Here is a 25,675-nt window from a genome sequence, read left to right as displayed (position 1 = left end):
GAGGGTATCAGGCACCCCACAACGCCTAATATTAGTACCTTATGACGTATTCATTACCCAGACAAAGCAAAAATTATTGTTTTCACCCATTTATTAAGCATGTAATGATGATCTAACTACATGATATCTATTCTAAATCATATTGTTTAAAGCAATAAATAAAAAGAAGAAGAAAGATTGGAACCTCCGAAGCAAGCTTTATAGAAAGAAAATGAAGGTGTTTTGTGATAGCCTCCTCACTCTACAATAACCTCACTTCCTCTAGACAAATTTTAAGCAAGAAACTCCGAAATCCCCAGCAATGATCCAAGGATTTCTTAATCAGGAACTACAACCGAGTTTACTTTACTCGGAGTAACCTGAAGAGAGTCAAAAGAGAGAAAGTCCCAATTTTCAAGAAATTGGAGTATGTCCACATGGAGGGGGATTGACCTCCTTAAATAGGGCTCAGGAGGTTGGAATGACCGTTCTCCCTTTGGAATGGCCATTTTCAACCTAATTTTGCATGCATTTGTTTTTGTATTTGGAATGGCCATACTCCTCATGAGAACGACCGTTCTCAGAAACCATGAGTATACCCGTTCTCATGGAGAGTATGCTCGTTTTCATGGGCCCCAAGCTTGATTCCTTGGTTATTTGGCTCCTTAGGATTAGAGCTGTCAAAATGGGCTTAGCCCGGTGAGCCAACCCGGCCCACCACGGGTTCGAGCCGGGTTGGGCTAAAAATTTTTGCAAATTTCAGTGTGGGCCAATTTTAAACCCGGCTCACCCGGGTTCAACCCGTGGTGAGCCGGGCTGACCCACCAGCCCATAAAAAAAAAAAAAAACTTCTGCTATTGGGTTGGGCCAAATAAAACTTCATAGACCATCATAGGTTCTCAATTTTATGTATTTTTTCTTAAAATTATGTAATTAGTGTAGGAATTTATTTACTTTTCTCTAGAAAAGCTTATGTGCATACTATTTTTGCAGGATTAGGCATTAAATTTGATTACATTTTTTTAAATTAGGTGATTTTTTCAAATTAGGTGAGCCAACCCGTTTAGCCCACCAACCCGTGGTGGGCCGGGCCGGGCTCAATTTTTTCTAGCTCACCAATAAACGAGCCGGGTTGGGTTGGCCCACCAAAGGCTCAACCCGTGGTGGGCCGGGCCGGGCCGGGCCGGGTTACCCGTTTTGACAGCTCTACTTAGGATGCCTTCTAGGGATCCCTTGCTTTCTTTTGAAGTATCCCAGAGTCTTCAAGGTTCTCTAAGGGTCACTTCTCTCACTTCAAAAGCTTTTCATCTTCAAATTCTCATTCCGGACAAAAAATGGTGTCTATAGCTGCCCCTCTTTACTTGTCCTTTGAATAAAACTTTCTAATTCAAAGGCAAGTAAAGACATAGATACGTGTCTATCTAGGCCTTTAGATCTCTGATGCAAGCAGATTCTCTAAAGCTTAAGTGTTCTATACAACCATCTTTAGTGATGGATGTAGATGTTGAGTATTCTATGTGGCCCCTACAGGCCTACTGGGGATTTTGAGTACTATTTGAAGTCAACCTCTCTAGGATAAACAAGAATTAGCGGTTCTTGCCGACTGTTGTGTATTCCTTTCTAAGCCACTCTTGGCTTATGAGTTTCTAAGGCACTCCTAACTTGTGAGTATTCCTTTCTAAGCCATTCTTGGCTTTTGAGTATTTCTTTTTAAGCCACTCCTGAATTTTGAGTATTCCTTTCTAAACCACTTTTAGATTTTGAGTATTCTTTCTAAGCCACTCCTAACTCTTGAGTATTCTTTCTAAGCCACTTCTGGCTCTTAGAAGGTTTCCTTAACCTGAATTATTTTTTCTCTTATGCGATTATCCACTAGGGATTGTATTGTTCTAATTTTAAGTATTCTTTCACTAAAGTCTCTCCAAGCTTGATTTCTTTCCACTAGGGGAATTCGGATCTCTATATGAGTTTTGTTGAACTGAGTGGAGATGTCTTTTTACCTTAGGAGGGTGATGCAACAAGGACGATGTTCTGCAAGTTGCCTCTTTGCAAGGCAAAATTATGGCTGCTCTAACGGGGATAAGTTCAGCTGAAGTATTATTTATCTGAAGCCTTTCCAGGCTTGGTATGCGCAGTTGGGGAAGAGGCTACTCTTTAGCCAAAATTGCTTGCGTGAACCTTGGTTACCCAGTTGTCATTCTGATTTGATTAGGTATCTTTGCTTATGGCAAGTTACCCAGTTATCAATCTAACTTGATTGGGCACCTCTGTTTGTGGCAACCCCTGCCCCTAGTTCGAATCTCAAATATCTGGTAGCCTATATGGCTGTTAATCCTTGCATAGCTCTATTTATCAAGTATTATTGACAAAGGCTCTTCAGGCTTGATTCCCACTAGGGATGCTTTTGGCACTTGAGTATTATTTGTCTAAAGCCTCTTTAGGCTTGGTATAAATCTTTGAGGAGATGATAACCCATTTTGGATTTTTGACAAACAATGTCACTAGGGAACTAAACTCATATTACATGACAATCAATGTTGAATGCTTGACGAACAACGTCAACAGGGGGATTTGTATGCCCCAAGTGCTTGTTGTACCAGCCTCTTGCTAGGCTATTACCCGTCTGGGGATTATCATGCTTTGAGCTCGCTTAATCCTCCGGGGAGATTCTTCTGGCACTATGCCACTAAGAAGGCTATGTTTTAGCCAATTTTCTATGAGAGGTGGACCTCTCTGTCCAATAGCCTTCTTGGCTGATATGTCTTTGTTTTCTTATGAAATGAGGGTAGTCTATGTTCCTAGTCTTTGGATTTTTTTATCTGATAGCCTGATCGGCTATTAGTCTTGTGTGACTTCATTGGGGAACTTGAAAATTTTATTATTTTACTAAGCTTTGGCTTTTTCTACATGATGAAGGTTAGCCTTTTACTTCGTATTTTTGCCTTTTTCTTTACTAATTTACTTTTGGCTTTTTCTTTGCTAGAAATAGAATGAAGACAAAAATTGGAAGAATCTAGCATTTTTTTAACAAACGTGGTTGCGTACAAAAAGCGAAAAGTTCAACAAGAACAAAACTACAAGAAAACAAAGCTAAAGCCTAGTCATCGGCCAGTGTGATGGGAAGTGGCACCTCATCCACTATAACATCAGCTCATGTTGCTGTTGGATCTTAATGGCGATCTGCTGCATCAAATCGACGCTCCAAGGTATCAAAGTGACGGTCCACCTGCTCGCTTAAGAGATCCAAGCGTTGGCCACACTGGTCGAATCGGGCCTCAATAGCCACATGTATATGCTCTATGTAGTGACAAAGGTTTCCCATATCCTCCGAATGCTGTGGCTACTTGTTATTGACTTGGCTTTATCACTATTTAATGTTATTCAATAAACATTACTAATGTATGGTTGTTTTCAATTTAGACCATACGGTACTTACTTTCGATACTCAAAATAAAAGAAGGGAACATCAAGAACAAGATGGATTATACTGCTTTGGATATGTTAGAGCTGTTGTGCACAGGGGGAAATCCACACATATACACATGTCTCCACATTGGTGAGATATTGTCCGCTTTGGGCCCAAGCTCTCACGGATTTGCTTTTGGACATCACCCAAAAGGCCTCTCAATCAATGGAGATAACTGTGTGTATATAAACTCATGTCCATCCTCTTGTTTGAACGATGTGGGACTTTGCCTGCATCCCAACAAGAGCACGGTACAAGAGACTTTAAAAGTCTTCAAATGCAACTCATGTTGATGGATTATGGCATCATCAAGAACAATTAACATAATAACCAAGTAGACCACACACCATTAACAACCATAATTGTTGTTCCACCAATGACAGTAGCTGATCCAAATGCAAAGTGTTGGAGAAAGTTTTTAAAGGGTATGAATAAGTTTTTACAACATAAGAGTGGTAGGTTGGAAGAAATGAGAGGCATGCTGAGTTTGGTAGCTACAATGATTTTAAGCATGACCTTTAATGTTGTGATGAACCCACCAGGTGGTCATATGAGCCCACCAACATTTTTTATGACACCTTTTCCAGAAATAACTACGAGTTTCATAATGTACGACACTATTGTTTTCATTGCATCGCTTAATGTTACTCTCTTACTTGTGAGTGGTGTCGCTTTAAAGAACGAAGTCACCATTGGGATCTTATCAATAGACATAGGTGTTACTCTCCCATTTCTTATGCTTACTTACATAGATGCCCTATTTTTGTGTCCATATACCTTTCCTTATATGGGAAGTTTACCTATGTTTCTTTCTTTGCTTGGATTTGTTGGAGTAATCGTTGTGTTCACCATAACCATCTTAGTTTCTTGAAGAAGATTTTATAACATGGAGCAGAGGTTCAATACTGGATTTGGGGCATCACTCATCAGTTGAATTTGGCCATTATGTAATACTAGTTGAGACATTCCTAGTCTATATAATGTAACATAAACATTTGTATGTTTAGTGTCATATCCTTCTACCTCTAAATATTTTTATACAACTTAATAATGAAATAAGATAAATAATAATTAGTAAAGTTCAATCTTATGGATATGGATTCACATTAAATATTTTCCTGTATAAAACTCCATCATTAAATACCGAAATAAGTTATAAAATAAAAATGATGTTACACATCAAAATAACCTTTTACAAGTTCAAAAATAAATTATAAAGATAAATTAAAATTTAGTTCAATTCATGAAAGTGACATTCAATCCAACCAAGAAAACAAAACATAACACAAAAGAGTGATAATATATCTCATGCATGTATAAAACACATATAAAGAAAAGAAGGCAATATCTAAACAATACTCATATCTCATATCAAATGCAATCCCATTCATAATTTAGAATGTAAAACTCATGGACTCGTATGCTCTTATTTCTAAATGCATGCGGTACCATTTCACTTTGCATAAAGTGCACATATATGAAGTACTCTAGGCCATATGGACAAGATAATGATTTTCACATTATTAGTATTCAACACAAACTTTCACTAGAATGAAATTTATCAAGAGTCAGTCAAGATACCAGAGTTGCGCATGATTGCCCCTCATCTAGGAAATTCCCACCATAGCACCCTTTGGGCCAAGGCGAAAGACCATAGAGACCCTCCCATATGGACTTGCATCCACCTATAAAAAAATTATGCATGAATGCATGAACTCCCTCATAATACCTAACACAATATGTCACACTTATCACCCATATTGCACTGTTAGACAAGCCTAGACTTTCATTCGGCTAGACCATTGTCTAGACTTCACATGTGATTGAGCACAATCTTGGATTTTACCCTGCTAAGTCATAGCTTAGACTTACTCACATCACACATATAACTCACAACACAAAGTCTCGTGCATAAGATCACACAAGCACTATTTCACACATTCGTTGTAACCTTTTTATAATACATTCACAAAGGTTATTTCTCCCACACTTTATCTTTCTTAACTATTGATGTAAGTATTTGAAACCATCCCTAAGATTAACCACTTAAAGGATAAACAACTCACTCGTACAATTCACAAACTATTTTTTCTTATTTTAAGCTTCTATAACTTAGTGTAGTCTAAACACATTATCTAGAGTTACACATATATTATCAAGTTGATCTTTGTCTTGTTTGAGGTTGGATTTGGGTAATTACTAGTATAATAGAGTAATATTAGACTTTAATATATGTTTTTACCGATTGGATTGGAAGAAGAGAGTTTGGGTGTGAATTGTCTTATTCTGAAAATTCTAGTAATAATATACCTTGTATTTATGTGATTTCTCTGTGTATGATTAATGAAATTGAGTTTCGATGTTGGGTTAGAAAGTAGACATTTGGAGCTATAATTTAGACTCAAAACCTCATAAAAATGTTAAGGAATGGTCAAGTTATGTGAGTTACACATATATTATCAAGTTGATCTTTGTCTTGTTTGAGGTTGGATTTGGGTAATTACTAGTATAATAGAGTAATATTAGACTTTAATATATGTTTTTACCGATTGGATTGGAAGAAGAGAGTTTGGGTGTGAATTGTCTTATTCTGAAAATTCTAGTAATAATATACCTTGTATTTATGTGATTTCTCTGTGTATGATTAATGAAATTGAGTTTCGATGTTGGGTTAGAAAGTAGACATTTGGAGCTATAATTTAGACTCAAAACCTCATAAAAATGTTAAGGAATGGTCAAGTTATGTGAGTTAAAAGATGAACCTCATGTTCTGTGCGTGAAATGTAACATTTGTATGTTGTAAGCTTTTCGAGTAGGCTTAAATGGCAGAATTAGGTTTTGTAATCTTCATGAAAGTTGTAGCCCTAGATGTTAGCTTCAAATTCCATTGGAATCACCTAAAAAGGAGGTCTAGAACTCAAGTTATGATTGAAATAGTGATCAAGGGTCAAATTATTAGATTTACGTTGAAACGTTGTGGTTATGTATTTTTAAAAAATAGTATATGGTAAATTTAACTCTTGAGGTCAACATAGAAGTTGTAAATAATTGTTGTAGCTTCCTAAAAAAATTAATATCAACTTGATATCACATATATAGCTCTGCATAAAGTGTTTGAACTACATGATATCTTAGAAGATTAAGTTAAAGAAATGTAGTTTGTCAATGGTAATGATGAATAACTTTACCCTTTAAGTGTTGGATGTTGCAAATAGTTTGAAGTACCTATATTAATGTGGAGAAAGGAGAAATCATGATAAAAAAATAATAGTTAATAAGTTATGGTGTAAGTTGATTGTTAATAACTTGAGGTGTTTTAGTGATAGCGATGTCTAAAGACTTGATGTGTGATATTGATAAGGTTATTAGATTAATTAAACTATTAATTTAAATACCTAGTGACATTGATCGCTTAGTGGCTATGCTTGCTATATTAACATATGATTATATGACTTCATAATGATCCTATCTTGAGGTGTATCAGATAATGTTGTGTAATTGTTGTGATTATACATGCACTACACATATTTGTGATTGGTATCACATGTATGCAAATCGAAGTTCATGTCTATTGCATCTCATATTTTCATATGACTATATTTGTCTCTTAATATTAATGATATGATGTTTTGTGAATGAGCTATTGTGGTTTGATAATTTTAATTATGTGCTTAATATTGATGGTATTGTTATGAAGGATATGTTGAGTGTGTGTGGCTATCCATCTTTTGTTTCATGCCATGAGCTAGAATGAGATGTTTCTCACTCTCATTGTTTCTATATTGTTGTTATGTATATTGTTGTAGGTGAAACTCATCAAGATATTGATGATATTGGTGACGAGACTTAGAACTTGTTCTAGAAGTTCTCTAATAGGATATGTGACATCAGAGTTTAGACTAGGATTGTTCTTGTTATTCTTATGATAAAACTTATGTTTAGATATGTATTTCAGCTTTATTAAGGATATTTTTTTTAGAGGTTGTTATGTGAGACTCTTTGCCACATTTTGAAGACTACATTTTTATTATTTATGCATGGATTTGGTATTTTTATATCTTTTGTTTTGAATTATAATTTATATACATATGTTGGGTAAAGGATGTCACAATGGACTTGTGTGTGTTATTTGGTTTGTCTATGTAATAGGAAGAAAACATCAAAGCATAAAAAACTTTGAGATTCACAAAGTTAATCAAAAAGGAAAGTTAGTTACCTACTCCATCAAAAGACATGCTTATGTAGGAAAGAGAGAAATCAACTTATATTTCCTAACAGAAAAGGCAAACACGCTTCTTATAAGAATATTTTGAGTATAAAAAATGAAGACAAGCATAATGTTTTATCTTATAAAAATGACTAGTTGGTGAAAATAAATACAATATAAAATGCATTGAAAATCATTTATCCCAACTTAACATGGAAGATGATAGACATACAAAAACACAAAACTTCAAGTCACAACATCTACTTTTGAAGAAAGACTATAAATTAAACAAGACTTTCAAGATGGAATGGAGACCATACCACATTAATTTCAAGTAATTATGAGAAAAATAAATTCTCTATACAAATTTTTTCATTCTCATATCTTGTAAAGTTTTGTATACAAAAATGTGTGTTCCTAAGACTGCACTTCATCGTATATTTGTTTAAGACAATAAATCATTGTTAGTGTTACCCTTACCAATTTCTACATAGAATTTGGTTGAAACTTGAAGATATTTTATTGCAAAAAATACTTGGGTTTGAAACATAAAATAATAGTTGGATTTTTGTTTGGAAATACAAGTGAAATAATACTTAGGTTAAGTCTAAAGAGATTTGTCAAAAGAATTCTTGTAATTTGGTAAAGTTAGACTAAAACTTGGTGGTGTGCCAAGAACTAAACATAGTTTCAATATTGAGATTAACTAGAATAAAATTTATGTGTTATTTCAATTTTCATCTCTTATCTCTTCTAACCATAATTGTATTTTAAAGACATATGTTTAAAGTGTTGCTCAAGATATAAAAGATATTTTATCAATTGTCTAAAGTTAAAAGTGTTTTGACAAAACACCATACACTGTCTTATTATTTAAATGAAACTTCGTCTTTCAAAAAAAGATTTGGAAAAATGTTTTAATACATAATTCAATCTTCCTTTTTTGTATTTTCCTATGTCTTATAGTTTAGTATTAGAGTTCAGCCTTTAAGGGTTGTGCCCGTTTTCAAGTGTTACATGAAAATACCCAAGGCAAATCTCAAATAATAGCATATTCTAAAAGGAGTTTCTTTATCAAGATTTTCATCCTTCAATGGAGAATATATCATGCTTATTGACAGGATAGGATAAGATGTACATCTAATCATTTAAATATAATATCTAGAAAATAATCACCCATGGTAATTTAATCATCACAAATCCAAAACACATATACAACCGAGAAAACTAGAACATGCTCCAGCAAAATGTTAAAGCAAAGTATATTATCACCTATTTGGAAGATTCCAAATGATCATAAATGTATCACAAAGTCTTGAGGTTGAATTCACAAATGCTGAAAACAACCTCAAGATCCAGGATAGTCTTCCCAAATTGTAGGAACCAAAAGACATTGTCATCATTAAAGTTGGAGTTATAAAAACTTTGATTATAGGTAAATTTCTTAGAGCTCAAATAATCCATGAAGTGTATCTCTTCTATAACACCCCGATTTTTATAAAATAAATTAAAGGTATTTTAGAAATTATTTTGATATTTAAATGTATTTATTTTAGAATTTTGATATTATTTAATTAATTATATGAGCTCTTATGAAACATGATTTTTTTATTATCATTTTTAATTAGTGAAGCAAGAGACATTTTATAAAATGTATTTTATTATTATGTTCAGGTTATTTGATTAAAGAAAAAAAATATGTTTAATTCTACATATATATATATATTATATATATTATTAATTATTTTATGGGAAAGGGAAGGAAGGATGTGTTTGTAAATGATTAATTATTATTATTATTATTATTATTATTATTATTTATTTTATTAATTGGGAAAAAAAGGGGTTAAGGAAGTTATTAGAAGTTACAAGGAGACCTTGGAGAAGAGAACCAACCCGATTCTGCTCGTGTTTCATCTTTTGTTCATCAAGGTAAGGGGGGAGTAAGAAATCTTGCTCGGGGTGTGGGAATAATTATTGGGTAGCCGGATTGGCCCCCAATTCCTTACCTGATGCATGCTTTAGGAACAGACAAATTATGAATTTTTTATGTTTTTCTTTCTGTTTGTTCTATTACATTTCTCGTGATTCTGAGTGTTAATATATGTTCAATTTCAAGAATAGATAAGTTTTGATATGAATTAAAGTGCTATATGGGTTACATGAAACCTGTAATTTTGAATGTTTTTTGTTTTGGCTTTTGATTTTTCTATTGTGTTCCCTAATGATTACTGAGCATGAATGTATGTTCAATTTTGAGTTTGAATATGTTTTGATATGAATTAGAGTGCTCTATGAGTTCTTATAGGAAACCCTATGAGAAACAGAAATTTTTGAATGTTTTCTATTTTGGCTTATGATTTTTCTGTGGTGCTCCCTGATGATTACTGAGCATGAATATATATTTAATTTTGAGTATGAATATGTTTTGATAGGGATTAGAGTGCTCTATGGGTTCCTACGGGAAACCCTATAAAAAACAGGCAAAATATGAATGTTTTCTGTTTTGATGTTTGAGTTTTCTGTTGTGTTCCTTGATGTTTGTTGAGTGTGAATATGTGTTTAATTTCAAAAACAGATAAGTTTTAAGCCATGTTTGAAGGTGCTAATGGTGTGAGAATTGCCTTATTATTTTGTTAATGCAAGTGACGTGTTTCTATGAGCATGATGATGATGGGAATCTCTTATATGTGACCTTGTGACTATGAGTATGAGAAATGTGAAATGTGAACAAGTGAGATGAGACCTCATGTGATATGATAAGTGAAATGTTGAGTCCATGAGTTTGTGAATGTGTGACATGCATCATATGCATTTATGTGATGGGATACGATATGGAGTACACTGTTAGGGAAGACCCTATAAGTGTGAAACATCTTGGAGGAATCCTAGGGGATAACGTGATTTGGAAGGCCCAGTTCTGCCCATTTGTATGCATGGGACGTATCTTGCGCGACTTTGCTATCTTGATGAGACCCTAATAGTATATCCTTCTAGTTGAGAGTGCGTGATTGAGCTGGCATCTACTCTTAGATTACTCAAGGTATGTTGCTTCGGCAACATACCAAGTGATATATGTTTATGAGACATGTGAATGACGTCACATGCATGCATTTATGAGTTGAGTCCATGACATCATTGCATGATAAATGAATGTGCATGTGATATTGATTGTGTATGTGTATTGTTTATATGTGATTTGTACTTGTGACTTGTATTATGTTTGTTGTGTGTGTGCTGCTTAACATTTATTTCTACACCTGAACCTAAGTGAGATGTTTGCTCACTCCCTTATTACTCTTTGTATGTGTTTAAATTGTGTTGTAAGTGATCATCAACATGATGATGTTGGTGATGAGACTTAGGCTTCAGTTGTGCATACTCTGATAGGATGTGACATTGGGCATAGTTAGGACTAGTTTAGGACTTTAATTTTTTTCTTTTATTTTTGGAAAACCTTTAACTTTATTTCTGCAAGTGGATTATGATTATATATGTGAATGAGAATCATTTACCTCTTTGTTAATTGAGACTTATCTAATTGAGAAAGTTTTTATTCATTCTAATTTTATCTTACAATTATTGTATATTATATCGGGGTAGAGGGTGTCACATCTTCAAAAGAGAGAATAAAAAGTAATGGTATTTTAACTATCAAATATGAAGAATCCAACCCAATTAAAGTTGAGAAGGTTGAAGGGAAGATCAGAAAAAAAAAAAAAAAAAACTCTCAAGGTTAAGCTTAATGAATTAGAGAGCTCAAATCATAGCTATAGCAAATTGCCTAACAATAAATTCTCTCTCATGATTAAGAAGTAAAAAAAAAAACGCTTCAAAAGAAGGGGAGATTCAAGCATTCTTCATCAAGAAAAGATAAGTTACTAATACATAGGGGTGTTCAAAAAAATTAAAAAAACTGAATTGAATTTAAAACTAGACCGAACCATTTTTAAAAAATTAGAACCAATTATAATAAAATTGAATTAGATTTAATTTTTTAAAATAAAACAAAAAAACTAAACCTATTTTTTTTAAAAGTTTGGTTTATTAATATGTTTGGATTTCCAGATGCTCACTAGACACTCACATTCAGCCATTCACTCTCACACTCACTCTGTTGCTCGGACTCACACTCAGTCACTTTGATGCAATGAAAATTTTTTCTCATAACAGTGGATGCTTCAAGTACCTGGTGCCACAAGTTACATAGGTTGCATAGGAAAGGACAAATTTGGGGAACTTGGCATTCCCATTTTACTAGCAGTTTTGGAGATCAAGTATTTTATTCCTGTATGCAGTTTTTCATGATGAACCTTTCTGCTCCCTTTATTTGTGAGTTCATCAAGTATGAACAGGAGAAATTTTTGCCGTAAGAATCCTTTTCTGTTAAATTCAAATAAGGAAAAATTTACATGTTGATCTTACCGATATCCATTCCAGGATTCAGACATATGGACTACGTTTTCGAAAATGAGATTGAAGCAAGAACATTTTCTAAAGTTCATGGCTGGGAGGGAATCTTTGCATAACAGATCTGTAGGGTTGCAGTTTTGGTTTCAAGTTTTAATTTGTTATCTATTTTGACTCTTTTCCTATTGACTAGATTGATAATGTCGAGGAAATAGCTTTAAAGATTTCCCAGTAGCCAAAGGCATCAGGAACACACGAAAGGATTACCCTTATCACACAAGGTGCAGATCCTATTTGTGTTGCTAAGGATGGGAAAGTTAAGTTGTACCCTGTGATACTTTTACCTAAAGAAAAATTAGTTGACACGAAACTATATTTAAGGTTTGGTTTATTAATAAAACTGGTTTTATTATGAAACTAGTTTTAAACCGATTATAAACTTGTTTATTAAAGTAATTCAGTTTTAAACTGATTTGTTAAAGTGGTTTACATAATTTATAAACTAGTTTATTTTATTAAAATGGTATGGTGTAGTTTGGTGCGGTTTTTTTAAAAAACCAAACTATGCACACCCCTACTAATACAAGTAATGATATTATTTACTTTGAATGTAACAAAAATATGCATATGAGCGTTGATAATCCCAAGTTTAAGAAGAGGTAGAACTCTTGAAAGAAAAGCATGACAAAAAATTTCCTTGCTACCTAAAAATATCTTCACATTAATAGTTAGAAATGACAGTGGAGCTAGGTAGGTACATGTAGTAGGCCCTTACCACTCTCTCTATTTAGTTAACAGGTATCCATGAATTTTATGTATATCCACGAATACTAATGGTATTTATGGATATTTGTTAAAATGTAAAATTTTAAATAAAAAGATAAGAACTAAAATAAATAAGTTTGAAATATATATTTATATTAAAAATAAATTTGTAGCATATATTTTTTACTAAAAATAAATAATTATGACCTATATTTATAATTTATAACAATTATAAATGACTTGAATGTGTTTTTGGTTCCTAAAGTATAACAATCACGTGGTTTTAGTTTCTCAAATTTTAATTGAGCAATTTTAGTCTTTTAAGTATCGCAATTGTATAATTTTTGTCTTTTAAATTTTTAATTGAATAATTTTAATTTCTCAAGTATTGCAATCATATATTTTAGTCTTTCAAGTATCGCAATTATACAAATTTTTTTACCTATTTAAGTTATATAATTAGGAATTTTACTAATAATAAATATAATCATTTAATACATGAATAAAAATTATAATATATATAACTTAAATAGGTAAAAAAAATTTGTATAATGTGATACTTGAGGAACTAGAATCATGCAATTACAATATTTGAGAGACTAAAATTACTTAATTAAAATTTGGGAGACCAGAATCGTATAATTACAAAACTTGAGAAATTAAAAATTTTCAATTAAAACCTTAGAAATCAAAATTGCACAATTATAATACTAAAAGTATAAAAAACATAATTAAGTCTAATAAAGATGATAAACCTTTTTGATATACATGTTTTATAATTGGTTTTATTCTTATAATTACTTTTATTATATCTTTTCTTTTATCATTTTTTAAAACTTAGCCACACTTATCAATTAACCATCCACTATTTTTTTTTTTAAATGAAAGAAGTAGCAAAAATAAATTAGACCAAATTACTATATACATATAATTAAAAATATTTTTTAGTATTTTCAAAGTGAGAATACATATACCAACATGGGTTAACATGAGTGAAGAGGAACTCACGTTGCTTAATTGAGTGGTTAGAGATCACATTTCGCCTCTTACGAATATAGAAAACCGAGCTAATAGGAAATGTCTACTTATTTGATACCTGTCAAATTCTGAAGAGAAATTATTTTCGTATTCAATGGAAAATACGCCTTATTTTTACTCACATGTACAAGTGTTTTTTTTTTTGTCATTTATAGTAATTTTAGTAACAAATCAACTATGAGAAAGATAATATATGTATAATAAGGCTAACTTGGGCTTTAATCTCCTTATTCTTGTTAGTTTGTAATTTTAGTCTCTTATTTTAAAATAAAAATGTTTAGTCACTTACTTATAAAAATATAGAATTTAATATTAATTTGACATCCATTGATAGTTAAATTTTAGCATTGATTCATGTCTTACCACCACTTAAATGATGTAATATTTGATGACGTGATATTTAAAGATAAATTTTAAAAAAATACAAAAGATCTTTTTTTTTTTTTTATTTTAATAAGTGATTGATATTTATTTGTTTATTAAATCTGATTTATTTATTTATTTTCTTAATTTTTTATCTCTAAATATTATTTCACTTGTAAGACCCGTGAACCCCTTCACTCTTATTTTCTCCCTAACCTCTAACCTTCTTCCTTGTTGACCCCTTTCCTTCACTCTTCACCCTTTAGCTAAAGTTGATACATTGTTGGGCACATTTGCAAGTTTCTGAACCTTAGGAGTGCAAGGAAGTCTCAAAGTCGTGGTTGAAGTTCCGTAGTCATTACTCAACTCTGGAGTCATGTGGACACTTTTTCTTCTCCCTTCTCTTTAGCTCGGAGCCAAATTCTTCTTCCTTCAAGGTAAAGGAAGCTGGGATTTTAGGGTTTGGGGTTGAAAATGTTGGGCTAATAAATGGATTGAACGGTAATGTTGGTAAATTTGTGAAATCTACAACTGTGGGGAGGATTCTACACTTAGTGTGAGAGCTGAGTTGTGCCTCTAGAAGGCTAAGACTGAGCGTGAGTTTCTGCATTGAGCGTGAGGACTTAATTTAATAAATTTCTTTTCTAATTAAGTTGGTTGCTTACATGATGGATGAGGTGTATGTTGAAAGCTTGTTGTTTGAGTTGTATTATGGTTAAATGATGTTGAATAAGTTGTAGGGATGTGGTATGATGAGGAACATTATGTGTTGAACACGTTGCTTGTTGTTGGAGTTGTTTATATTTTGTATGTTGTTGACAAGTTGCGTGTTGATCAATTATATGTTAAAAAATGATATTGTTGAAGCATGCTGAAATTAAGTTGTTAAAGTTGTTATATGTTGTGTGTTGACTATGTATATATTGTGAAACATGATGAGATGATCTAATTGAGAGTTGTGAAGTACATGGTGATAATGTTGCTAAGTTGTTAGATGAGAGCTGTATGTTGTTATAAAGTTGTTTGTTGTACTATGTGTTGAAAAGATGTTACTTTCTGATGGTTGAGTTGTAAGTTGTGAGTTTTGTTGTTGAGCTGTTGAGTTGACTGTGTTGTTTAAAGTTAAAATGAGATGATAGTTGAGCTGATGAGATGATAACTATGTTGTTGTGTTGAAAATATAATGAGCTATTATGTTGTTATTCTGAGTTGTTGAGCTGAACTGTACTGTTGAGTTATGTGTTGATTGAGTTGTGATGATGAGATGTTGATCACTAGGACTAGGGGAGATGTTTTCGAAGTTGCTCATCCTATTGTATGGATTGAAATAGTTGTGGTGCTTTGAGAGCCCAATTTGTTGAAAAACTCTCGTCAGAAAATTGTTTCTTCGAGTGGATGATGTGTTGTTCTCCTCTAGGACTTAGTTGATCCCGTGTGTGGGCAAGGTCGAGGCACACATGTTGTAGGAGATCTCCAAGTTGTAATGCATGATGACACATATGTGTTGATGAGTTGAATATGTGTTGATGTGATGATAATGTGTTGTAAGTTGTAAAAAATGTGAGTAATATAAGAGTTGTTTGTTGTTTGCGTCGAATGTGATAATAATAAACCATAAGTTGCTATGTTGTATATATATTATGTGTTGTTTATTTTACCTAATTTACCCTTGCATGTTTCAATGTGGTTTGGATTACGATAATCATATATTGTATGAGAGTAGGGCAGAGATAGGCTAGCATGTTGAAGATGAAGGCCACCTAGTGGCAGGAGTTGGAAATATTTGTATTTTGTAGAATATCTTTAGAGATAGAATATTTTGTAGTTAGTTGTAAATATATATATTTGTGGCATGTTGTGTCACCTATGCTTGTGTTGTATATATGTTTATATATTTGTATTATATTATTTTAGTATATATATATATATATATATATATATATCAATTGTTTAGTTATTGTTTTGCAGTCATGACGAGTCATTACATCATTTAATGACGTATCACTTATTTGATAACAGATTACGGATCAAAATTATATTGAAAATATGATAAGTTTTTTTTTTATCTTAATATTAAAGATTAAATATTTTTATTTTAAAATTAAAAAAATTAACAAATATTATCGATGAAACAACACAAAATAAATATTAAATCTCATATGTCTTCGAGTTCTTTTTATACTTCTTAGTCCTCCTTAAACAATAAATAAGAAATATTGTGTCACATCACATGTGATCTCTCTTTCAAAAAAATAATTTTTACACTTAATTGTTATAAATATAATTGCAGACTAATTTTCTTTTTCCCAATTTATAATTATCCTTTGTAAAAAAATTTATTGTTAATTTTCCCCAATTTCTCCACCGATCACCGGTTGGCTAGGTCGTCATTTATGTTCGAACGCTCTCTCTCTTCGCCTATTTCTCTCATTCGAATCCAACCTTGACGCATTAACCGTTGCGAAGTTCGCCGGAGAATCGGGCTCGGCCACCGCTCTCCGATGACCGCTCGATAGGACACCATGGCGGAGCACAGCAGCACCGCCGTCAACGACGGCGAACCAGAACCGCAACAGAACGAACACAATCTCCACAACCACAACGACGACGACGAGAAGAGTTCAGATCCAGAGCTGTTCTGCTGTTTGCTGCAGCCAGCCATCGCCGACGGCGATCCCGAGTACGTCGGCATTCGCCGCCTCCTCCTTTATCGGAAGGCGGAGGCCGGAGTTCTCCGCCGCAGAGTACGCTCCCTCTACAACACTCATTGTTATCTATACCTCTGAGAATTTTATCATCAGAATCTGAAAATTTAGATTCTTATAGTGCTTCTAGCTTAATTCTCTTTCTTATTACCGTGTCGATCTCGCTCTTTTTTTTTCTTCTTCTTTTCCAGATCAATCGTGATGGATTTGAATTAATTTATTTTTTAATTTTCCTTTCATTGTTGTGACTTTTGCATCTGTGTTGTTACATTTTGACTTTTCGATTATAATAAGCTCGTTGACTCGCGTGTTCTTACAATGCTCGTAGCTAAATTCTGTTCCTAAATGTACTCCTACTTTTGATTCAGTGGTGTCTTTTGCAGATCAATCGTCATAAACAATATTTAATTATGTTGAGCGCTGAATTTATTACTAATATTATGGAAAATGCTAGCAGAACACTTTCTGCTATCGGCCGAAATTCATTGGACATTATTAATTTCTGCGAGTCCTACATTCTATTTATTAAGTCTTACTTCTAAATTATAATTTTATAATTTCCAATAACTTCCAGCAAAAACAGATAGTGTGTTAAAAACAGTAAGTTTGAGAGTGTGTTGCCAGCAATCCTCCATTATTTTGTTGTTATTATTTGTGATAGTATAGTCTCCTGTGGGCTGTGGCTGTGTTGCTACATGTTGACTTTTGGAGTGAAGTTGTACACTTTTTGACATTCCTGTGATTGTGTTGAAGGATTGGAGATGCAATGGTAAAACTTATGTGGCATACCGGAATTACATATCTAGGCCTACGAACTGGGATAGGGAAAGTTCACGTGCCCCAAGTCTCCAGAGTACTCCAGGAAACAGGTTGCTGAATTTTTTACTTGAAGTGATGAGCACAGATATGCTTAATTTTGCATCACATGATTTCGTGATGGTTGTTGAAAGGGATTAAAATAAAGATGCCCATAATCGGACATGGAGCCTTTAAGTGATCTGAATGTTTAGGTGGACAGTAAATTAATCTGTAGGGAATGTGGAAAATTTTGGAAGACAGATGTGCATATTCATTTAAATGCATTTTTTCCTTCACATATGTAGGAAAATTATGACCATTCTATCTCAAACATATTTTACAACATGAATATGATTTATGACTAGTGATTTTCTTTGACCTTTTTGCTGAGATCAGAGACCTTTTTAGCTGATGTAATTTTCTCCACTAATGTTTTTTCTGTTATGTTTTAAGTTAATTTAGGAGGATGTTGTATTTTCCAACATTTCTACTTTGTTTTTTAGGGTAAAATCTTCTAATATCAAGATCATTTGTATTTCAATGTGAATTTCATGTACTTCTTTGTGGTTAATTTTTCAATTTCAGTTTCTGTTTGTAATTATAACCACATTTTATGTCAATGCAGCTTTCTCATTCATGGTACTAGTTTAAATTTATGTTTCCATACAATTCTGACATCAGGATAATTTACTGGTTGATGCATCAGTGGCCGATGGTTTCCATCTCCAGGTCCACACTCCCGTTGGTCTGAGGTGGACAGCTGGGGTTCTGGGCGAGTAAGTTATTCCATGTAGATAATTTTTGTAATATACTTGTATTGCACATACCTATTGCTGCATTTGACTCATAACAACATGAACAGAGAGATATCATATCCATTAAAATTATTAATAGATTGACATATTCTGTTAGTGGGATATATACTTTTTAATTCAAGCACATAGGTCTATCAAAGTATACAATAAAATGGGATGGCCATCCATTCATTTCAACTGAGAGTAACTTAGACACTAAGCTATAAGTGTTTTGCCTCTGTGTGAGTATGATGTCATCAAGGAAGTGCTGGTTATGCTTTGGCAGGGCACCTGGACATGTGAGATGCTTAGGCTTATTTAGTTACTTTTTTGTTTTTTTCCCTTCTTTTAGGAAGTGAAGGTTTGAAGAAGAGCTAACAAAGTATTCAGAAACAAAATTAGATAGACCCATAGGAAAAATGCTAGATAAATTTGTTTTAAACTTAAAACTGTTGTGTTGCAATTGGCCTTTCGATGATACTATATATTCTTCACTAATTATTAGATTTGAATTAACCCTATATTTTCTGGGGAGATTTGGCTGTCAATTTTTTTAATATATGTAAGTCATGCTCAATGCTTCTCTTGCTGAAATTACAATTGCAAAGTAAATACACCTAACTTTACTGGATTGGGGGAAATTTGCATGGAACTCCCTTAGTTGTTTAGATATTACATAAGGCTACACTAATGCAATAGAATGACTATAAGATAGTTACAAGTATACTTAGTGTGTTTATACTGTTAAGGGATGTGGGTTATGCCATGATAATTTGGAGCTTTGTTTAATTGTTTTGAAATTGGAGAAGGTCTGTACAGTTAGCTTCTATGCTGCAAAGTATTAGTTTAATTTTCATCATCATTTAATTTTTTGGTGTCATTTTTCTAAATTGTGTATTTTTTTTTTCATCATAGGATCTACAAAATGCAAATCCAGTATATAATCATAGAACGAGTTTTGCTTCAAGTGCAAGTGATTCTGATCGTCCTAGGCACCGTGGGGTTGAGGCTGCCTATTCTTTTGTTGGAATGCATTGCATTTTTGATCAGTGCAAAGCTTCTGGTAGTATCTAGAGTCCAATCTAGATTCGTCTTTCCATTATTTTAGTACTAGACTCTGTTCTACTTGGTTTTCATGGTGGAATCTGAAAATTTTCATGTGTAGTTACGGTATTGAAGTTTGGGCACATGAGTTCTGATCTACTTGCTTATGGGGCATCGGATGGAACCTTGACTGTATGCAGTATATCTGATGAGAAATCTTCAGTCATCAAACAATTAGATGGGCATTCCAAAGATGTCACAGGTTGGATAGACTGTCTTTGTTTCTTTGATCTCTTTCTACACACATAATTTATGTGTGTGTGTGTGTGTATATATATACTCAAAGGGAGGAATTGAACTTTTGTATTAGATAGTTTACAAAAGCACACTGCTCAACCGTTGAGTTAGACTTCCTTAGTTCAGTGGTCTATATTTAATCCTGCATGACATATATGGTCAAGTGCACTAATGCAATATCATCAAATGTATTATTTTTAATGGGGGATTACGGATCAATAAATCTTGGTCTTCATATTTCCAATTGGAGATCAAATTAACCAGATTTCAGAAAAAAAATGTTCAGTCGTTGACCAAATATTCTTGCTGAATTTGTTACCTATTCCTAAATTGAGATTATGTTTTTCGATGATTTCCTAAATTATAATGCTCTAAATTCATTGCATGATTTGTGTGCTTTTTTTATCTTCCAGATTTTGATTTTACATCAAACAATCAATACATTGCATCGTCTTCATTGGATAAAACTGTGAGAGTGTGGGAGATAGCGAAAGGTGTTTGCATACGGGTGATATATGGAGTCTCTTCACAATTGTGTATCCGTTTTCACCCTGTAAGTATAAATGGTGTGCATGTGTGTATTTATGTACAAGGGTGTGTGTTTTCATGCATGAGGAATGCTAGCCTTCTCACCTTTTCAGAGGATAGCATTGTCTTCTACTCTCCTTTCATAGTTTGACAAAATACCCTCTTGCCTTAGATTTGAAAAATTTATATATTCCGTTAATTCTGGTAAATGTTTTTGATAAATTTTTCATCTTATGATTTCATCTTATATTTTCTGTTAATTCTGCCTTTTATCTTTAGCCTTGTGTTTATTTTAATTTACTAGATTCTCACTTAAGCTGTCTATCTTTCTCCAAAATTTCTAATAGCCATTCTCTACACCAAGTTAGAGAAGTTATAAAATTTACTTTCCTAGACTTGGAAGATGGCTAGATTTAGAGTTGAATCTCTCACATAGTATGGAGAAGGACATAGTGAAAATACTATACTAGGAGGGAAATACCCACCTTGTTGTGCTCATGATCTCAGGCGGAGATTAATTACTACTTTTGATGGTGGATACTTCATACTAATATTATGGTTAACAAAAATAAATAGTATGCAGAAGGACATAGACATTCGATATGATCTTGAATTTAGATTTACTTGTATTTATTTTGTTCTCAGTTCTCACTCATCTCTTTTATCATTGGTTGAACTTGCCTTTTAAGAGCAAATGATGGGGAAAACTTGGTACTTTTCACTGTGGACTGTGGTCCATGTTAAATAATAAGGCTCCTCTCTTCACATTGGGTTAGTTTTGGGTTGCGTGTGTTTGAGGCTGCAACAAATACCAATATGTAGAATTTTTCCTTCTTTGTCACATCTAACTGAAATATTATTCTCTAACAGATAGAGTGAGTGCAGGAGGAGGGGAATTTGTCAGCTGGGAAAGGTGGGGTGGGGGTGGGATGACAACAATTTGCAGCATATTTTCTGTCTCATCTAGGATGACTTAAATATTCTTTTGCAACTTGTTTGATATTTCCAAAGCTATAGTTTCTTTCCTATAGGTTTTATCATTATATATGTGGATTTTGATATTTCATGTAGGTAAAATAATTTATTCTTTTGCATTCATCCTTGGTTGCTACTGACAACAGTATTTTTTCTGTATTTCGTGCAGGTAAATAACAACTTCCTTTCAGTTGGCAATGCAAACAAAGAAATCAATGTAAATATGTTAATTGTTTTCATTTTGTTTTATAGAAAAGGAAGTAACATTTGACAGCTTAGCTGAAGCCTTTCTATTAGAATGTATTGCTCTTAGTCATTTCCTTTCTTGAATAGTAAGCCAAAAATGTAAAATGCAGCATCATTCAGACCTTACATGTCATTGAAGTAGCATTGTGTCTTTTGTTTGCAAAGTAATGAGAACAGATTATTATTTTTTATTTGGTCCTATGGATATGCTCAGAAGTTTCAGAGAGAATGGGTGAAATGAATAGGGAATGTAAGAGAGTTACGTCCTGTGTTTAGATATTAATAATGGGGGAGGAAATGGGAAGGTTTTGTGGTTTATAAGTGATGCACTGTAAAAGTTAAATATAACCCTTTTATTTTAAGCTACACAATTTATGAAGGTAAATTTGTAAATGCCAAGTTTTGAAAATTAAAGTAACATCTCAGTACTCCTCATTTAGGAGGGAAAAAGATAGTTTAAATGGGAAATGTCAAACTCCTAAATATGGAGAATTATTCCCTTCCCATCATTTCCTTTCCACTCTCCACATTCAAACACACTTGTAGATCATATGATTCGGTCAATTGATAGGAAGAATGTTTGTTTGTTTGTTTGTTCAGACACGGGAACAAGAGGAAGACAATAACAGTCAGTTGAATTCATTCAACACGTATTTCCATTTATGATATGATAAATAGTCCCACTCTTAACTGTTTCTGGCTTAGTTACTATGTCACTACCTCTATTCCTTTCCTCCATAAAATCCTATGCTATTATGTTGTCATTTTTTACTTGCATTATGGTGATTTATTATTTTTCTCAAAAATTATATGATGTAACAGGTGTTCAATTTTAGTACTGGAAGGATAATTAATAAATCACTATTTGACAGTGAAGTTACCGCTATGGACCATGACCATACAGGACATCTCATATTTTGTGGAGATGCACAGGTGAGCTGCTCTATATATGCACATATATTATGTATATCCCAATTGTTATGCTTATCTCACTTTCTTTAGGTACTGGGTTTTATGTGCAGGGATGTATATACTCAGTAAATATGAACACCCACACCGGTGTATTATCTCGCTCTCATCGTTATCGAAGTAGTAGCAGATACAAATCTCCTGTCACAACAGTGCAGTACCGGAGCTTCTCTCTACTGGCTCGGGGACCGGTGTTGTTGACATGTACTCAGGATGGAAACCTGTCTTTCTTCAGGTTCAAAATAATTTGCATTTAATCCCAAGTGTATTCAGTTGTCTTCGTTGAACTGTTATTTTTCTTTGGAGCACTAATGTTAGTGTATTATAGTGTGGCTTTGGAGATAAAAGGTTATTTAACCATTCGATGCTCGCTCAAATTAGCTCCGCGAATACACAAAATTCAAGCTTCTTTCTGTCCTCTTCTTTCCCTTGAAAAAGGAGAATTCATAGGTATGTTGATATCATTCTTGCATACTTCTTTATCTTCTTTTCTCTCCTCCGTCTCTCGAGAAGCTTTAAAATAATAATGCTGCTTTTATTAATTAAAACCTAAACTCTTGCCGTGCCAAACCGGAAAATAATTCACATACAGTCATAAGTCAAGGATTATGTACTGTCTGCATTTGTCGACAAAAAGTATTTGTTTATTACTAAATAATGCTTTCTTTAAGACCTGAAAAGCCGTGGAGACCAATATGCTAGTAACTGTTTTCTGAAATATATTTGACTGAGGCAACGTTGCAGTTGCTTACTTTCTAACATTATCCTCTGTTGTCATGTAAAGTTACTGGAAATGAGGACTCAAATGTCTATTTCTATGATTTAACGCGGCCAAAACATACATGTGTGAACAAGCTTCAGGTTAGTCTGTCTTCCATTGAAGGTATTAATTTTATAATGAAGCTCAAAATGAAGAAAATTTATATGATGCAGGGTCATCGGTTTCCTGTGATGGGTATTTCATGGAACCATGGAGAAAACTTATTGGCTTCATCTGATTTTTATGGCGTAGTAATTGTGTGGAAGAGAGAAAGATCAAATCAAAAGTAAAATACATAACAATAGAGGTTTAATGCGTATAGTTGAGGACTTGTAAAGATAGCTTTCTTTACACTGTTTTCCTTTCTCTTTCCCTTTTACCATATTCCTTTTGTATTTTTTGTGCTATTATTTTTTAATTTTTTAATTTTTGTTACAATGTACTTTGTATCCATGAAGTCAATCAATTAATCATCCACAGCCTCACAGGAAACGGAAGAAATTATATTCAAAAAGTGTATTGTTTTGTGAGGAAGAAAATGTGTTCTTTAGACACGATTAGGGATTTTGTATACGAATTATGAGGAATATATAGATATTCTGTTTTGACATTCTCCACTCTGTAATTTTATAAAATCACAGAATAAGGATTTTTTGTCTGAATTAGCATTTGTTGATTGAATTTACAAAGTAATTATGCTAACTGTTCATGAACTCGGTGCTCACTGTTCATCCGAGTCCCAGCAACAGAACTTCCAATTTATTTCTTAGAAGTAGCACACCAAATAATGGTTCGATTAATCTGAGTCCACCTTAATTTTCATGGTTCTACAGGGATCCCAATCTATGTTCTTAAAATTTGAGCAATTTTAGGGACTGTGTGGTTTTCTACTTTTATTTTTTGAAAATATTTTTTATTTTTAATTTTCCAGATTTAGAAAACATGTTTGAATTGATTTTTGTTTTCTATTTCTAAAAATAAAAATATTGAAATTACATTTGATTTAATTTTTTTTCAATAAAACATTTTTAAATGCATTTTTTTATAAACTTTACAAACAAATTTTAAATAACAAAAGTATAAGTACATATGTATTACTGGACAATTATGAATAAATAAATTTATAATGTTTCTTATATATTAGATATGAATAATTATTTTATGTGAGAACATTTTTAAAGACTTTTTCTTATATAAAATGTTTTTAGAATTTTTTTAATGAGAGAATCTTTATGAGAGTTTTGAACTTCTTATCTATTTTAATTTATATTTATCATACATTTTTAAATTAAAATTAATAATTTTAAAATAAATTAATAATTAAAAATAATTTTGAGTCACAATATAAATTCTTTTTTATAAGTATAAAAGTAATTTATACATTTAAAGATATTTATTTTTTGTATATAAATTTTTAATTAATATAATTTATAGATTGAAATATATAATATTTAATTATGTGTATAATTTATCATAAATTATATTTTTACATAACAAATATTTATTCATTCCAATAATATTTACTAAAATATTAAAATATATTCTCAATTAGATTTTAGATGAATGAACAAGAATTCTTGTACATCTTCATCACTATTATTCCATGTACAATACATATAAGAATATCCGTTCAACCACATCTTGATTTTGATGGAAAAAAAAAGTAAGGGATTATTAAGATTTTGATGGGAAAAAAAGTAAGGGATTCACTTAATAATTGATATTTTACATTAAATTTCAATGATCTAATAGTTAAATTAAAAAAATTTAATGTATAAATCAAGTTTGTAAATTATTAAGAAATTTAAAAATTATTTGATATTCTTGTTTCATTAATTCAAATTAATGTATAAAATATTTTTATAATTATCCGTTAATTTGATGTAATGAAACAGAATATCAAATAAATTTTATTTTAGAAATTTGCAAACATAATATATGTATTAAAAAATTTTAATTCAACGGTCGAATCATTTAAATTTGATGTACAATATGAATTATTGAATGAAGTAAGTTTAGATATAATTATTATTAGAACAAAACAGGCACACAAAACACATAATGAAAATGAGAATTATTGATAATAATTAATAATCATTAGATTTTAAAATAGATAACTCGGATTATAATCATCCACCACCAACATAATTATTTTTGTCATAATTATCATTAAGAGGAGGGTTCAAACGACACCGGTGTAACTTTTACTAAGTGTTACACCGCTCAATAACTTTATATTAAATGTAAATTTTGAAAATCCAACCGTTAGATTGAAAATTCATATCTCTTAGATCATATATGTCAAATTTTGTTAAAATTGAACAACTTGAA

At 32.3% G+C, this 25,675-nt stretch overlaps 1 protein-coding gene across 1 annotated transcript; it reads left to right on the top strand.

Moving 5' to 3' along the window:
- The first annotated feature begins 16,634 nt into the window (after nucleotides 1-16,634).
- Nucleotides 16,635-23,956, top strand: LOC109799068 (Transducin/WD40 repeat-like superfamily protein). Its single transcript, XM_020359558.3, has 12 exons — nucleotides 16,635-16,972; nucleotides 17,687-17,802; nucleotides 18,438-18,507; nucleotides 19,441-19,588; nucleotides 19,691-19,831; nucleotides 20,280-20,419; nucleotides 21,539-21,586; nucleotides 22,438-22,548; nucleotides 22,638-22,819; nucleotides 22,913-23,034; nucleotides 23,369-23,445; nucleotides 23,518-23,956. The coding sequence occupies exons 1-12, from the start codon at nucleotides 16,751-16,753 to the stop codon at nucleotides 23,632-23,634; spliced, it is 1,494 nt and encodes a 497-aa protein (XP_020215147.2). The 5' UTR covers nucleotides 16,635-16,750; the 3' UTR covers nucleotides 23,635-23,956.
- The last annotated feature ends 1,719 nt before the right edge of the window (nucleotides 23,957-25,675 follow it).

Source organism: Cajanus cajan, chromosome 8 (genome assembly GCF_000230855.2).
Source record: "Cajanus cajan strain Asha chromosome 8, NIPB_CcT2T_4, whole genome shotgun sequence".
In the NCBI taxonomy this organism is placed as follows: domain Eukaryota; kingdom Viridiplantae; phylum Streptophyta; class Magnoliopsida; order Fabales; family Fabaceae; genus Cajanus; species Cajanus cajan.
The sequence above is the reverse complement of the archived record's forward strand: the minus strand, read 5'-3'. Positions and strand labels throughout refer to the sequence as shown.

What these genes read in the sequence shown, in the direction of transcription:
- LOC109799068 (XM_020359558.3), top strand. Translation starts at nt 16,751, where the DNA reads ATGGCGGAGCACAGCAGCACCGCCGTCAACGACGGCGAACCAGAACCG. An exon ending in ATGCAAACAAAGAAATCAAT is followed by an intron (nt 21,587 to 22,437) that starts GTAAATATGTTA and finishes ATGATGTAACAG; the next exon opens with GTGTTCAATTTTAGTACTGG. An exon ending in GGAAACCTGTCTTTCTTCAG is followed by an intron (nt 22,820 to 22,912) that starts GTTCAAAATAAT and finishes AGTGTATTATAG; the next exon opens with TGTGGCTTTGGAGATAAAAG.